General features: G+C 35.8%; 1 protein-coding gene across 7 annotated transcripts in view; it reads left to right on the top strand.

The window, feature by feature from the left end:
- LOC139963223 (receptor-type tyrosine-protein phosphatase H-like) overlaps window positions 1–17,270 on the top strand; it is a 64,732-nt gene that overhangs the window by 42,645 nt on the left and 4,817 nt on the right. For all 7 annotated transcript variants that reach the window (XM_071964338.1, XM_071964167.1, XM_071964253.1 and 4 more), the window contains 12 exons: window positions 95–235; window positions 1,544–1,673; window positions 3,982–4,049; window positions 5,221–5,323; window positions 5,901–6,002; window positions 7,478–7,559; window positions 10,504–10,594; window positions 11,432–11,508; window positions 13,088–13,222; window positions 14,302–14,427; window positions 15,344–15,492; window positions 16,650–16,785. In XM_071964338.1, coding sequence (XP_071820439.1) covers window positions 95–235; window positions 1,544–1,673; window positions 3,982–4,049; window positions 5,221–5,323; window positions 5,901–6,002; window positions 7,478–7,559; window positions 10,504–10,594; window positions 11,432–11,508; window positions 13,088–13,222; window positions 14,302–14,427; window positions 15,344–15,492; window positions 16,650–16,785 — 1,340 coding nt within the window. The remainder of the gene's footprint in view (window positions 1–94; window positions 236–1,543; window positions 1,674–3,981; window positions 4,050–5,220; window positions 5,324–5,900; window positions 6,003–7,477; window positions 7,560–10,503; window positions 10,595–11,431; window positions 11,509–13,087; window positions 13,223–14,301; window positions 14,428–15,343; window positions 15,493–16,649; window positions 16,786–17,270) is intronic.

Raw genomic sequence — 17,270 nt, 5'->3', positions numbered from 1 at the left:
TGACGATGCAAAAAAATAACAAAAAACAAACAAACCTGTATTTGATTTGTTATATAGGTGTATCAAAATGTTCTTTTTCTACTTGATACTTTAGCATATGATAGTGAAGCAGATAAACCGATTTCTGCAGAGGGTAGTCCGCCTCCAACCAAGACATTCAACGAGGTATCAAGCAAGAAGCCTCTGGGAGAGTACCAAGCCTTTGCACCCAAACCGTATCCCTATCCCTGGAGTAGTAAGTACTGATACCTCCAAAAATATGTGGAAGGATATCTGGTTCCGCACCTTAAAGGAATAGTTCAGGTGTCACAAATGTTTATCTTATATGAAAGAGGACAATAAAAGAAACCCAATAGTGAAGAAATTATTCAAATATCCTTTTCCTTTTAGGAGTTATTCAAGTTTAAAGTTCTATCTGATAGTGTAGAAACTGCTGAAATCAGACAAGCTGTGACGTCATATCCTCACATTCCAGAAAAGTCTTTGTTATTTTATAAAAATATTTTGTAAGATTTTATGACTGACAACCAAAATATACGTCAGGAGATCTCTTATGTGTCAAGGGAAGTATTTGAGATTTAACATCTGAAGAATGTTTGATTATATATTTATAGATTTGTGAAAAAAATGTAATTATAGTTTAATGAAATTATTGACACATGTTAAGGAAGTGAGGATGTGACATCACACCCTCACAGTTAGCCTTTCTACACCAGTCATTTGCAAAGAAATTTTGAAATCTTCAAAATGTGATATCTACTTAACGGAGAATGCTATCATGGTAGTTTCTTCACTATTCTGTTTGTCTTTTTAAGCTCTTTCATACAAGCTAGACATGTCAGACACCTGAACCAATCCTTTAAAGCTTCCTCATTAACAGATCAAAACATACATGTCAACAATACTATAATTCTAATTTGTTTGTCTTAAGCTTGAAGCTTACCTTATTAACAAATCAACAAATACATGTCAAGACTACTGTAATACTAATTGGTTATTCAATATCTGGAAAGGATATCTGGTTCTGCAGCTTGAAGCTTACCTTACTAACAGATCAAAACATACATGTCAACACTACTATAATTCTAATTGGTTATTCTTTAGCCCATTGCCAACCTTACCCAGACTTTACAGTTAACATAATCCTTTCACCCAAATGGCTCATCTCAAAGTGGGCTGTGCAACATGATTGATATGGATTCCGTTCTAGCCGATGCATTCCTACATCTGCTGCAGTCCTACAAGATGAGGACGCTGTCATACGTATCTGTATGTTGGATAAAACTTTAGAGGAAGCTCTGCCCATATTTGGCTGTCCCTAAATATTCTGTAGGTTTAATGAGGAGACATATAAAACATATCAGTTTGAACACTTTTTAAAATCAGCAATGTTACTCGTAATAAAAAACAATTCCGGAATGTTGTAATTTTAAGTTTTGAAAAAGAAAATGGTGAAACAGTGAGGTTGTGAGGTAGCATGCAGATTTAATTTTTTTTTTTTTTGAAGGCTCTACAGTAACTTTTGTTGTGGTTTCTTTTGTAGTTGAGGACTGTCAGGCTGGTTCTTCTAGAAGAAGGAGACAGACAACTATGTTGGAAGTGATTGTAATTGGAGATGGCAGCAGTAGTGAAGGTTACACAAATGGAGAATTACATTCAAAGAGAAAATACAGGCAAGTTGTCAAAGCAAATTGTTTCCTTACATTTTGATTAGTGTTCAACCGATTAACCTAATCGGAATCGGAATCGGTACGAATATTGCATAATCGGTACATAATCGGAATCGGTAAAAATTACGTGGAATACCAGTTATGTCATACGGATTATTCAAAAACATATGGAAGGTGAAAATATCATTATTCAAAAACATATGGAAGTTGAAAATATCAACTGATGAATTAGGTTTGTTCTTTTACTACGAAATATTTTAAAAAAGGCACCCCCCCTATACGTCTTTCACAGTGTATACTTTCATCAAATTAGGCTGCCAGGGTCGCCGATTTTGCTTCCCTCGTGGTTATGGACTTCATATTTCTTGGCACAGTAAGCATAGCAGCAATAGCAATTTCGCGAATTCAGGAATGTGCTGGACAGGGTAGGAAATAAGCGGGGGCGACGGGCGATTCGCCCTCACAAGTGCTAAAAAGCCCTCCTAAAGCACAATTATGAGTGCGAAAAAGAGCAATGAAATATAAAAAAATCGCCCTCGTCAGGTGTCTGTGTAAAATTAATTGTGACATGCGTTTGCTTTAGCTAGGAATTGCAGTTGCATCGAGAATCGCGCAAACAGTTTTCCCACATCTCGCATCAAATTTGAAGCAGTGCGAGAGGGCCGCGCACAATCACCGGGAACTTCCCGTGGTAAATTACGGCCTGCAGTACCAGCGAAAATAACCTAAAATCCTCACAAATCTCCGACCACATGGTAGCCTTACTTCACACTAAATCAACTGCATGGAAATCTAAACTTGACATCTGTTTATTCGCTCTAGTTGTGTCGCAAATAAAAACTAAAAATATCCACGGAAACTGCAATCTTCGACCACATGTTAGCCTAACAACCACACTAAGTCAATGGGAAATGTAGCCTAACCATCGGTTTGCAAAAAAAGAAAAAAAAATTGCGTAGCTTAGTTTACAACTTTCAATTTGCTGGAAATCGGCATTTGTTTGGAAGGTAATGTAAGTGATATGTCTTATAGAGGGAATGTTATATTTTATATTGGAGTAGTTTCTAGTTGTTATTATTTCTTTACATCAATCTGGTATTAAATGTTAGAGTAATTTTAAACAAGTTACGATGGTACAATTTGCTTTTCAGTTTGATTGGCATAAGCTTACACATTCTAATTAAACCTGAATGGAGTTATATAGGTAACGAATAGGTATGTTTAACTTCAAGTTCGTAACATTTCTATTTGTTCATAAACGGTATAATACTGAAAATAAGTACAAAATAATGTCGGAATGAAGGCAATATGTCATTAAAATTTACACTTTGGTAAAGATTGAAGATGGATGGTTTGTCTGAGATACTTTTTGAGATGGATATTTTGAGTAACTATTCTTAGCCCATTTCAAGCCATTAACAGGCGACATTCACGTCGAGGTGGTTAGGCCATTCGCTTAGCACAGTGTTGACTAGGTAGGATGTCATATCTCCGTATTTTGGAAATTAAAAAAAAAAAAAAAAATTTTTTCTTTCTTTCCGAGAAACTCCAGAGGTAACTTGGTACATACAAAATGATACCTTAGAGCCTTGTATAACAACGAAGCAAAAGGAAACAGGGGAAAATCACAACAATAATTGTTTCTGTCAAACTTTATTGCCGATTTCGTATAAACGGGATATTTTCTCATTTTCAAATAATCGGAATCGGAATCGGTACGATTATAAAAAAAATAATCGGTAATCGGTATTTTCTGTTATGCATAATCGGTTGAACACTAATTTTGATCTCTTTCTATTTTACAAGAGCGTAGAATGATTTATTTATTTTGGACACAAAGGTTCCTTTTAATGTAAGATTAAATAATAATTCTAACACAACTGTTAAAGTATTTGTAAAGCACCTTTTTTAGTTTGGTCTTCATTTCGGTAAAGCTTCCAAGATTATCAATCAAAATGACATGTTATCAATCAAATCTTACAGATTATTAATCAAAAACTTGAATTTGAAATATTTACTTAACTAATCACTTCCATTTTATCCTCAACATTTTATCCCCCACAGATGCTTGTTCATGTTAATATTTAAAAAAACCATGCAAAATGGCATATTTGATAAAAGTAGCATCAAAGTAATTGATCAATGTTAATTTAAAAAGGCTATTTTTGATGAGAGTGTAAAGATAGTCATTGAGCTACCGTTAGCTTTACTAATGATAATTCCTTCAAAGCAATTACTTTCATACATGCAATGTTTACAGGGATTCAAGTGAATTGATAAAACTTCTTGTATTGTTGTTTTGTTTTTGCAGAGTCAAATTTCGAATTATGAATGAAGTCGGTTATGCTGACAGCATTTACTCTGCTGAAATCAAGACAAGTATATTCTTTATGTACACATTGTGTTTGGTATGTTAAAAAAACAGGGTAGACATGGAAGGAACTGTCTGGATCGATTAAATACATTAACTAATTAATCGATTCATTAATTAATCTGTCAAAAACAAGAAATAACAGAAGAAAAAGAGGCATAATTTAATAACTCTTTGTTGTTTTACTATTTATGTGTTCTAAATCCCCTTTTGTTCTTTCATCTGTTAGATACTATGAAATCATATTTGCAAACACTGATACACACACACAGTTGTTTTTTACATTTAGACTCAGGACCCCATTGTATTTTGTATTGTTCAAATCCACGTACCTCACCCATAACAATACCCCTGAGAAATTGAATTCTTCTGAGGACGTGGTGATTCTTTTGAAATGACTTGCAAGGATTTTGAATTCCTTTGTTCAAGTCCTCAAAAAACAGAATAATTGCACACAAATAGATAGATAGACAGACAGAACATGTCGACAATCACCAGACTCATGAAGCTTTTAGTAGGACTTGTACCTAATTATATCTTGAATACATCAACATACATTCAAAATTGTGGAATCATCATATTGTATCAGAACTCATTTGGGGGACCAAGAGCAACTTGAGGTCAGTGGCAATGCCAGAACTCCGGCAATGGCTGTAATTCCTGCTTTTTCCCGATTTTGAAATTTGGTTCCGGTTCCACAAGATCTTTCCGTCCCAGTTGAAACAGGCATGAGTTTTTTCATCGAATTTTTAACCATTATCCTAACACACTGTAGCATACGCAAATTGGAGCCTATACCGCAATTTTTTCTCTGGATTTTCAAATAGTCCCAATATTAGCTTTGATAGTCTTTGGGACATCCAAGTCACCACAACTTTCAGGCCCAGGGGCTAACCCTGCTGGTATCCCTGCAAGTGTTTCTGTCCTCACAGATATCAGGCATCATGTCTATGTCCACACAATTTTGAGTGGAGAGTTATATGCCATAATGAAATGAAAAATCTCTTGATTTTCTCATGAAGTGTGCCTTGTTCTTAATTTTTTAAATATTTTGTTGTTGTTTTATATATTTTATTTTATTTATTTATTTATTTTTTTTGTAACCCTCATTTAGTCTTTAGAATTTAAACATCTAACACAGGTGTTTTTTATGTTTTCTTCTTAATTTTATTTTTGTAGAACTACACCCTGCAGCCTGGCTGGTTCCATTACTGTTTGGTCTCTTCTTAATTTTACTTATACTCATCATCCTTATCATTTTGAAGGAACGTAGAGAACCAGGGTGAGACAAATTTTTATTAAAATGATCTTTCTTTTCATTGTATAACAGATAAATCATAAAGAGCACATAAGGCTGAAATCATTCTAGAGACAGTCAGGTGATTTCATGTATTTAAAATCAACACAATTTTTGGCGAGAATTTTCAACAGCAACTTTCACAAACTATTTTGAGGTCTTCCAGTGTCTCGTTCCAAGCATTCACAAAGGAATGTGACTTTAATAGTCTGTTTTCTTGAAAATTTCCAATTTTTTTTGAAGAATTAACATTGTCACAATGTTCAATATGGCATGAGTTGCATAACTTGTGCATAACTGGATTTAGTTCTAAGAATTGCCCCCAGGATTTATGGGTTATATTTTTAAATTAAATTTTAATACGTTTTCTTACATTTTTTACATTTTCAATGAAAAATGTTAACATTGCTATTCTTCAGATGTTTTGATATGGACTTAGATGTGTTAGTTATATGCAATGATATTTATAGGAAATTTGTTTTCATACATTAAGAAAAAAAAATAATGTCAAACCGTCTCTGTCTGTTGATGATGTGTTGCCATGGTTATTATCACTTTACAGGAGCGTTAGAAGAAGGATGCCGTGGACCAATGGCGGCATGGACAATCATGGATTTCGTGAGGATGAAAAAATGAAACCAATGAGAAGAACTGGAGATAAGAGGTAATAACATAAAGAGTGTTATGGTTTTTTTTTAATAATTACTTTGTTCAGTATAATTGTCAGTATTTTGTACTCCAAGTGCTTTCAGGCCATACACAAGTTGGAATATTGCTTGCTCAGTTTTTGTGGCAAATAGTGTTATCGAAATAGGCCTGAAGGTGGTGAATTTAGGGATATACTAGTGGTTAAACTTTGAGCATTACAACAAACAATATGTTTAATGTTGTCAATTCCCCAAAACTAGCCCATATTCGGATAAACTAATTATTTTATGTTTTAAAGTTGAACAGTGTTTTGTGTATAAAGCTGTCTGACAAACAAAGATGGACTTGACCACATTTCAAATGACTTGAAAACAATTTTCCATTATAATTCTGTTTCTCCTTACAATATATGTTAAAAAAGGGGGTTCCGATATTTGAGATCATTTTAAGCTGGATGATTGAAGGAAGTAATCCTTGGTGGATGAATTGCTCCTAGGTATAAAGTAACACGAACATCAAAAGAAATCCTTGCTGGGTGAATTGCTCCTAGATCTAAAGTAACTTGTATTTACATCAAAACTTCACTGACCTTCCACGCTATGCCAAATGTATGTCACAAAATTAGTGCTACGGTATTCAAGACTTAAAGCATGTTAGGTTAAAATATTTAGATTAAATCCTTTGAGATTAAACCATGTTAGATCAATCCATTTTAAATCAAAGCACTTCCGATAAACCAAGTTGGATTAAACCGTGTTAGATTAAACCATGTTTGATCAAATCGTATTGGATTAAACCATGCTAGATCATACCATGTTAGATCAAACCATGTTAGATCGAACCATGTTAGACCGAACTTTGTTGGATCAAACCATGTTAGATCAAAAAATGTTTGATTAAACCATGTTAGATCAAACCATGTTGGATTAAACCATATTAGATCAAACCATGTTATATCTAACCATGTTGGATCACACCATTTTAAATCAAACCACTTCCAATAAAACAAAGTTAGATCAAACCATGTTGGATTAAACCATGTTTGATCAAATCATATATACTAAACCATGTTAAATCATACCATGTTAGATCAAACCATGTAAGATCAAGCCATGTTTGATTAAACCATGTTAGATCAAACCATGTTGGATCAAACCAAATTAGATCAAACCAGGTTTGATCAAACCATGTAGCTTTAACAGACTTCAAAAAAGCACACAAAAGCCATTTACACAATACAATGCAGCCAGTCCCCATGCTATAGTATTGACATACAGTACTGCAAAGTGATCATCACATCGATATTGACCAGTACAGGAGGGAGAAAAAGAAAAATTGATGGGAGGATTTAAGTTTCCTCAGCACTTAACATGAAGAACGTTACGGTCAACGATGTATATACAGAGTTAAAAAAAACATTTTTTTTTCTTCTCATAATTAATTTGAAATTCCCACTGGTTATAAATTTTTTAATTGATATAAATCTTTCAGACCAGTTAAGTTGGCCAACTTTGGCGTTCACCTGGAAGAAATGGAGAAAGACTCTGATTATCTCTTCTCGGAAGAATACAATGTAAGTAGTTGACAGCAAGCTGTTCTGTTCTTGAGAGTTGAGGATACTGGGATAGTGAATCTTGGAAAGAGTTTTCTGCGGCTGAAAGATAAAACACTTCCGTCTAGATGCAAAGACTTCATCATAACTGATCCAAATTTGGTGAAACGGTATTAAAATGCTGAAAAAGTTGAGAAAAATGTTGTCAGATAGTTCCACGATTTTAAAGAACGTGTTGAATTTACAGAAATTTTGTAGCAGATGTACGCTGTATATTGTCGTGTTCCTTTCTCTCAAGTTGTTTACTGTCATCGGGAGAGAACCGTTACTCAACCGAAATATTCTTTACACATTCTTCTACCGCAGAGCATCCTCGGATGACATTTAACGACATTCGTCCTTGATAAATTGTTTCGCAACTTAAACACGTAGATTTGAGTGAGGCCTTGGGAAATGTTTTAATGATTTTATATGTTGAGCTCTGTGCATTGTGCTTCTGAGGCACCGATCTGTTTGAAGTAATCACACTTTTACCGATTTTGTATTCCATTTGGAAAAAGTTGGCTCCCCAGAGATTGTGCTTACAAAAGACAATAAAATTGGGAAATTTTATTAATAATTCCTTAACTTAAATTTTGAATAACAGTTGACTTTTGTCAAGTTTAACAGGTGCTCTGTTGATTGCATTAACTTGGAAGAACCTTTTGGCGGTGTAGTTTATAGTTATAAGACAATGAAGAAATGTAAGCATTTTGCCCTGGATACAATGCTGATGAAGTGGTGCATGTAACCTTATGCACTGTTACAGACATTAAGCATAGTTTTAGGTAAAAAGTAACAGCTACAAATTAATCCCCCCTCTCACCATCTACCCCCCCCCCCCCTTGCTCCCACCTTTTTATTCTTGTTGCAGTGTGAAATATTGTAAATATATTTTGTTTTCAAGATATCAATAATTGAAATTGGCATAGGTTTTTTTTATTTTTGGAGGTGGGGGGCGGGTGATTGTCTATTTCTTGAACTAGATTTGTCTGGACTCCTTGTTAACTTAAGGGAATGTGAAGTTATCAATGCCCCAATCAGTTTGTTGATGCATCCCAGCATGGAAGAAGAAATATAGTATGAACAACATGGAAGATAGTCTTCAGAGTGCATCTGTGACATTACACCTGTCTTTTTTTCCAGTTCTCTGTTGGAACAAAACAACTCAACATCAAATATTGCTATATCAAACACAATACAGAGAATTTTCAAGTTTCAAATTTTCATCATCAATACATTGGATTCTGTCATTTATTATTTGTTTTTTCACACATAATTGTTTATCCAGGGTTGGAAACATTTGCCACAAGTCTGGCCCGGGTTCTTGAGAGTTTCATGGTGATTGGGAGGGGGGGGGGGGGGAGGGTTCATCGTGCAACAAATAAGAACAAACAAAGAAAGAACAAATTAACAAAGGGGAGAAGTGCAAAGAAAAAGGGAGCTTTCCCAGATGAAGTGTGTTTTTCACAAGTCAGTCAAGAATTGAATGCAAAACTTGTAACTTCTAAAAGATGTCTTTTCCCTTTCATTGACTTTTCTCATGTTCAGTGATTACCATAAATTGATCTTCAGTTGTTAGACAGGCAGTGAACACATGGAGACCTGTCTGAGTATGTAGACCTTACCATTATTCTCACGCAATATTCAATGCACATTGCGAAGAACAACACTTGGAATTTCATAATTTACTTCGTTCCCCGCTTACCTGTCTCCCCACAACCTTAGCAACGCATTTTACCGTGTCTAGTATGCCCTTGTAATCTTTTAACACTGTGCACCCTCAGTGACCGGTCACATCCAGTCAGTGACCTCATTCTACTACCCAAAGTGTCTACACATGTTTTTTCGTATTGGGAAAAATTTTCTTTCGACCTTACCATTATTCTCACGAAATATTCAGTGCACATTGCGAAGAACAACACTTGGAATTTCATATTTGGTGGGCAGTCTTTCTCCTACTTTGCACAAAATTTGAACGCTATAGAATTGTAGCAAACACATTTAGTACATCAAGTGCACATGTAGTGACAATAGCATAGAGTGGATGTGGGGGCTGGGGAAGGGGTGATGGGGGGAGGGAGGGAGAGGAAAGGAGAGGAGAGGAGGGAGAATAACAAAATGGCTGAAGTGTGTCTTAGTATAAACATGATTGTTATAAAGCAAACCACAGTGAGGAGCTTTGATACGTTAATAAATGTTGCAAAATACAAGCTAAACTCACAATTACGGCTGTCTGTGTTTCTTGTTGATTAAAGGTAAAACTTGAAAATTGTCTGTAACCTAATCACATGGAGAAAAGCAAATGTATTTTGAATTACCAAATGGGTATGATAAATGCCATTATAGGGAGAGGGGGAGAGGTTGAAGAAGCAGGGTAGATAGTTTACTGCATAAATATTTCACAAATTTATGGCAAAATTTGCATGGTCCAAACAAACAATTGTAGTTGTTTTAAATTATGATAAATGCCATTATAAGGGATGGGAGAAAGAGGTTGAAGAAGCAGGTATGATAATTTACTACGTAATTTTTCACAAATTAATTTTAAAATTTGCATGGTACAAACAAACAAACAATTTTTTTTTTCTAAATTACTTGCGTGCCAATATAGACTGTTGAAAACAACTTGTAAGTTGGCATCTTTTTATGAGATCTTTTCACCACAGACAACACAAACAGCAGTATGGGATATGAATATGCAGTGACTTCACAAATGCAATTAGTCTGAGTTACTCGATGCAAAATCACAAACTACTAAAATATCAGCCGTAACGTATAATATGTACTTGGAATCCGGTTAATGCTTAATCATTTTTTTTTTTGTGTGTTTAGTGTTCACTCAGGTTGCGACCCATAGGAATGAGGATAAAATGGTCATTGTTGAGCGACTCATTTTTAAATGTTTTTTTTTTTCTCTCGTCAGGATTTACGCCCAGTTGGCAAGAACCAGGCCGATGATACAGCTAAGCTAGATTGTAATAAATCGAAAAACAGATTTTCAAATATCTTGCCATGTGAGTATTCGAAGACAGCTTAATATGGAGTCGGGTTTTGTTGTCTTTGTAAAAGTTATCGTAAAGATGAATCCCTCTGTTAGTTTACAACAAGGAGAGATCAATTTATCTCTAGTAATGATAGTGAAATATTGTGGGTACATACAGTAGGTAATTTACATGCAACCTCTTCAATTGCTTCTCATTTCCAATCTTTTAGGAGAAACCTTTTTAGCACTAACTTAAATTTGCAAAATGTGTGTTGCTATAGGGGAAGCAATGAAATTTTCAGTTACCATGGTAACAGTGTGCTTATTGAATGAAGCATCTGCTCCACCTTTTATTACATTTATATGTGTTGTGGATGTGTTTGCCCTAACATGCATTGTAGGTGTGTTTTAATGGTATTAATATGTGACCCATGTCTATTCACTAAATGGATGGTATGATATTTGTTGTAGAAGTTGCATGAATGAAAGGTATGATTTAGTGGTCTCAGGTTACAACCCATATCCATTGAAGGTATTATTCAGTGGTCACAGGTTACAACCCATATCCATTGAAGGTATTATTTAGTGGTCTCAGGTTACAACCCACATTCATGGAAGATGTGATTTAGTGGTCTTAGGATACAACCCACATTCATAGAAGGTATGATTTAGTGGTTACAGTTTATATCCCACATTCGTGGAAGGTTTGATTTATAGTGGACACATTTTAAGAGACACATTCCCAAAATAATAAAACAATTTGGTGGGTCACTGTGTGTGGCCCACACCCATGGAAGGAATGGTTAAAGCAATGCAGGGTTTTGAGTATAAACTGATGTTTTATTGTATTTTTATGTTTCGATTTCAGATGATCACACAAGAGTCAAGTTGTCTCCAGCAGAGGATGAACCCGGTTCTGACTATATCAATGCTAACTATATGGTCGTGAGTATATGCACTCTGCACTCGTCCGTTATTGTTTTTTGTTTGTTTGTTTATTTATTTATTTATTTGTTTTGTCACAAGAAAATTACAATGTGAAATATAGCCTGAATTGACTTAACAGAGTAGAAGACTCCCTGGTAAAGAAGAAAAATATAATACAAGTTGAATGAGCAGAATGATACAGATACTTTAAGGAGTAATAACAAGACAGGATAACAATGTCCTAGTTCATAAAGAATTTATCCATACATGTAATTACTTAATATATATAAATAAAGCATAAAGACCGTATTAGTATGTTGTGATGATGTTTTCTTAAATACTTCTTAAATAAACTCAACAACTTTTTGGTCTTTATATTATCTGAAAGGGAAAGTGTTTTAATATACGGTTACGAAAGCTATAGGTTCCTATAGTGGTACAGTAAAAATTATGATGTGCATTATAATTATGTCTCGTTTGATAGTGATCAAAAGTTTTGTTACTATTACTAAAACTGTGGAAATTTTCCAGCAGTAACCCATTCCATGATTTGTAAGCGAAAGCAGCAAGCTTCTTTTTGATGATATCATCGAGTTTCAGCAAGTTTAGTTGATCTTTTTGCCATTATTTTTATGCCATATTTAGACTTGTTCAAGTCTTGTGTCTTGTACGTAAAACGATTGATATCTCCCATAGTTTGTCAAGATTTTTAGCTGTTTGCGGAAGTCGTTTTGTCACAGTTGTCTCTATTGTATAGACCAAAAATGATAATGGAAAGGTATGTGTTGTCGGGTAAGGGTCTCGGCAAAGTCACAGGTGGTACAGATGGAAACACACTCCAATAGAGATTTCACTACCAAGATCTTAAAGGCATTGAAGACTCGCCCCTTTCTGTTGCTTGCAAGTGACGTTTTGTTAATGTCGCTACAAAATGCAGACAGTAATGAAACGTGAGACCTTGTTATCTTTAGCTGGACCTGAGATGTCCATCCCTGTATCGTTTGTACACTGTGTTGTGGGTATTGACCGCAGCTGTATGTATTGACTGTACACTAGTGTCTAATTACCGACGGTAGCAAGCTGTGTGTGTATTTTCTGGGATCGATGGTGGTGTCTAACACTTCTGTTTCACCTCATTCGGAACGAGGTCTGATTACCGGCAATAGACGTTTCTTTTTGCGCGAGTCTTTACACCCTCTAAAGTCATTTATTCTATGATTCTACAGAACAACAAAGTAATTAAGTTCTCATAATTGAAAGTACAGATCAAGATCAATCACATGTCATTGTATGTACCACATGCTGCACATTCAAAGAATACTGCAGTCTGATTGAATATATATACACTCAATGATCAGTAAATTTGTAGACCGGCTTGAAGCTAGCTCAATTGTTCAGTCGAGGATTGTGTCTGGTATTACTTAATATAGGTTGACTATGTCAAATACAGGACAAGAAACGACTAATTTTGTACAATAGAAAGTTTTAGCATCTTCTTGTTTGACATGCTAATAATGACAGCTACAATGACTCTCAGACTAATGTTTGGTAAGGTCCTGCTACAAAACTGAAGGAAACGCCACCATTTTCTCTTCAGGGTTCCAAATCCAGCCGTGAATACATAGCTTGCCAAGGGCCATTGCAGAACACTGAGGAAGATATGTGGAGAATGGTTTGGGAACAAGGTGCCTCCCTTATTGTCATGGTAACACAGCTGATGGAAGGAAACAAGGTATGAGAGAACAAACAGACAAACAGACATGGCTGTAGTTAATGTAGTTTAAGTCCTGTACTACCACCTTCCTCATTGGTTGCCATGGTAACACAACTCATGGAACTAAACAGGGCGCTACATCTGAGGTCTGAATTAAGAGAACAGACTATCAGCAACGACTGAACGATTAGATAAAGTATGGTTTTAAAAGGCATGATAGAGATAGAAAAATAAAAGTCTTCCTCTGCAGGATGTACAACCAGTTTTCTCATTGGTTGTCATGGTAACACAATTCTTGGAACTAAATACGGTACTACATCTGAGGTTTGAATTAGGAGAACAGACTATTAGCAACGACTGAATGAATAGAAAAAGTATGGTTTTAAAAGGCATGATAGAGTTTGAAAACACAAGGTTTCCTCAGCAGGATGTACAACCAGCTTCCTCATTGGTTGCCATGGTAACACAACTGACGGAAGGAAAAAAGGTATGAGAGAACTCAGAACATTTCAACTAAGAAACAGATTATCAAACATGAGTTAATGAAGTTTAAGCCCTGTACTACCACCTTCCTCATTCGTTGTCATGGTAACACAACTCTTGGAAGAATATAGTGTATAACATCTGAGAAGGTATCAAGTAACAACAGACTGTAATATAAATGACATTAGTCGTTGGGATAAATTACAAAGATTAGATAGACCAAAATGAGAAAGGCTTACTCAAGAGGATGTATTTTGTTCTTTAGTAACACTTGGGAATAGTTGCTATTCTCTATTCCTGGGGAAATCTTACATCACTTGCTCTATCAGTCCGGGAACTGAACGAAATATTTTGTGGCAAGGAATCTCAAAGCTTGCTGGTTTATTCTGGCTGTATTTGATTCTCTTGTTTCAAGTCATCTGATGTTTGATATCTGTGATACTTTTTCCCCCGAAAGGACACACCACTGATTTCTGTTTCCTATCTTTTATTTTCTTTTTTGAGTGGGGGAGGGGGGGGGGGATTGTGTTTTTTAAACTTTGTTTTATCATGACAAACTAAATGCAGATCAAATTTTGCTATCAAAAGCTTGTCATATTTCTTACTGCCATTAGATCAAGTGTCACCAGTATTGGTGTCAAGAGGGGGAAGGTCCCGTAAGATACGGAGATATCATTGTGAAGAACATAGCCACAGAGCAGAACGATTTGTGGGTCGTGCGAAAATTTTCTTTAACGAAGGTAAGTCCAGCCATGCCACTTATCTTATTCCCATATTTAGAAGCAACATTTGGAATTTTTGCCTCCTAAAGTTCCTTCATACTAAAGTTGTATGATGAAATGGTATGTCATTTTAGCAGCACAAAACTAAATTAGTCAAGTTTCATTCCCAAAAAATGTCAACAACAACTTAAAACTGACAGGAATGGTGGGAGTTTTTTGTATTTACTTAAAAATTTGGATGTTATTATTTCTAACATGACAGAGTGTTGGTGTGACAAATTGTTGGTTATCGAATCAAATTAATTTATTGCGCAGTTATGGCCTATTTTCCCTACTAACAATATTGTATCGCCTGTCAACAGGGGCGTCAAGAACCAGAGGGGACCAGTAGGTGGTCCTTTCCTTCTTCCCTACCCCCCACCCAGTGTCCACACCCATCCCTCAGGTTTTTGTCTCAAATATTACCATTTTGTTAATGAGGACAACCCATTTGTCATTTTTGTAATGAGAAAGTGCCCTTCTGAAAAATGTCCTAATGTTGAGAACATAAAAGAAGATATTTTTGTAGGGATATTTGGGTTTGGCCCCTAGATTCAAAGACACATGTCCCACTGCCTTTCGAAGTTTGTGCCCCCATCCCCCATCACAAGATTGAACCTAACTTTAAACGCCTCTCGCAGTGTTATGGTTGTGTCATTAATAGCTCGTTCTATCATTTCAGTCCAGACTCATAATCCGTTTACCGGAACCAAGCCATCGAGAAAATTGAAAATGTTTAGTTTGAGTACATTTCTTAGTTACTTGATCAGGTATACTAATCTGGAACTCTTCACTTGATTCTGTGTATTATCATATCTTTTGAACCATTATTTTAGCCTGGAAACTTTCATGTTTTCCATCACCAGTTTTTTCTGCTTTCTCTTTGTCCTTCTAGGGTCCGGTAACCAGAGAGGTGCTCCATTTTAATTTCACAGCGTGGCCAGATCACGGTGTCCCCGAAAGTGCAGATCATCTCATAAAGTTCGTCCAGGCGGTGCGAAGAGTGAAAAAAACTGACGGCAAACCGATCGTGGTCCATTGCAGGTACCAGAGACGTTTGCTTCGTGATTCCGTAATGTAAACTTCGCCCCACGGGGTCCCCACGGTCATGGAACGTTTCTATGAAATGCAATTGTGTGGAAAATTTGGAAGTCAATTTTTCTTTCCAGGCCATATGGAAATGTCGTGGAAAATAGTAAACATGTCAAAAGTTATGGAAAGTGGAAGGACTGTCTTAAATTGTTTTCTGCCACTTTTTTGAAAGATCTTTGGTATCCTTGAGAAATAGGAAAATAGGGTGTTAAACACATGTCCAGATAATACTGGCCATATCCTTCTCTCTTTCTTTTCTGCTTAAAAATAAGTTGGCCTGACGTTTCAATCCTACCAGGATCTTCTTCAAAGGCTAAATGACATCCCGTAAGCACGATTGCCGTGGAGTCACAAGATTTTGCGATAAGTCTAGATTTGAGGTATCTTTCCTACAGAGTTAAACAGAAAAACAGTGGAACAACTTTGGTAGCTGTGACTTGGATTTCTGATTACTCCATTTTGAGCACAGAAAAGGGAGATTTTTTAATGAAGTCTTTCAACCATTATGATAATATACTAGTCATATTGCAATTTCAGTTCAATTTCAGTTTTACTGACCTCATCAAAATCAAGTTTTTGTCTTTATTGTGACCAAGGAATCCCTCCACTAACCTTAGATCCCTCTGCAAGCCCTCAACAACTTGTCCTCCTGAATTCAAATCAACTTTGGTATCCCTGTGAGGAAAGAAAGTCGGAAAACCTGCCAAAATAAACCAGGTTTTAGGTTTTATGGTATTTGAAGAAAGATATGATAGTCTGCCTCGGAGACCTGCAAATCAGTCATTCACAAAAACAGGGAGATTTGCAGTTTTCTATTCCCAAAAATTGGGCTGTCATGGGGATGGATGGGAGAATTGTGCAAAATCCAACTAAAACAAGATACGTTATAAAAGTTTCAATTTGGTTCGTTTTACTTGTTTTACACCTCTGCAACGATATGGGATCTTTACGAGTAACCGTAGCGCTAACGCTAGCGATGCAGATATCAATCGCACGCAAAGCGTTTTGTACCAAATTTAATTTCCTTGAAAGTGAAGTGAAATTTCTCAATGTTCCTGACTTGGTTGTAAGGCTCATTTCTGTTTGATGTTTCTTTGTCTCTTTGATAGCGCCGGTGTCGGTAGGACAGGTACATTCATCGCCCTGGATACCTTGATGAGTCAGATGGAAAGCAGTGATGAAGTCGATATCTTTGGGCTGATTAGATCTATGAGAATGAACAGATGCCTGATGGTTCAGACAGAGGTACATAGTTGCTATGGGAACATGGCAGACATTTTGTCACAAGTCAAGCCTTTAAAAATTAAAGACCAACTATGGAGGCAAATTTTTTTTTGTGGATTTTCCATTAATTTAGGAGTTTACATACCCATAATCAACATGTGTAAAAAATAATCTTCGAAAACCTACTATAACCCATCAAAAAACGACCACGAAAATGGACATTTTGGGTAGTCACGTGACATGAACCTCTGGAATGTCTGAAAACAGAGATTGACCCAAAGGAGCCTCTGGTCACCGTGTGACGTCATTGTTTGTATACCGTGAAAATCAAACGCTGATATAGGCACTGTTTGTACACAGATAGCGATCAATTGTACTGTTTTTGACTTCCAATTTCGAGCGTTTGAAAAGCTGTTAGCTTAAAACAAGAACACATAAAGGTTAATAACTAGTTTTAAGACAATTATAAGCAGAAATTTTAGTTAAATTGGTTATTTCATTAGCAA

The sequence above is a fragment of the Apostichopus japonicus genome, chromosome 1 (assembly GCF_037975245.1).
Source record: "Apostichopus japonicus isolate 1M-3 chromosome 1, ASM3797524v1, whole genome shotgun sequence".
In the NCBI taxonomy this organism is placed as follows: domain Eukaryota; kingdom Metazoa; phylum Echinodermata; class Holothuroidea; order Aspidochirotida; family Stichopodidae; genus Apostichopus; species Apostichopus japonicus.
The sequence above is the reverse complement of the archived record's forward strand: the minus strand, read 5'-3'. Positions and strand labels throughout refer to the sequence as shown.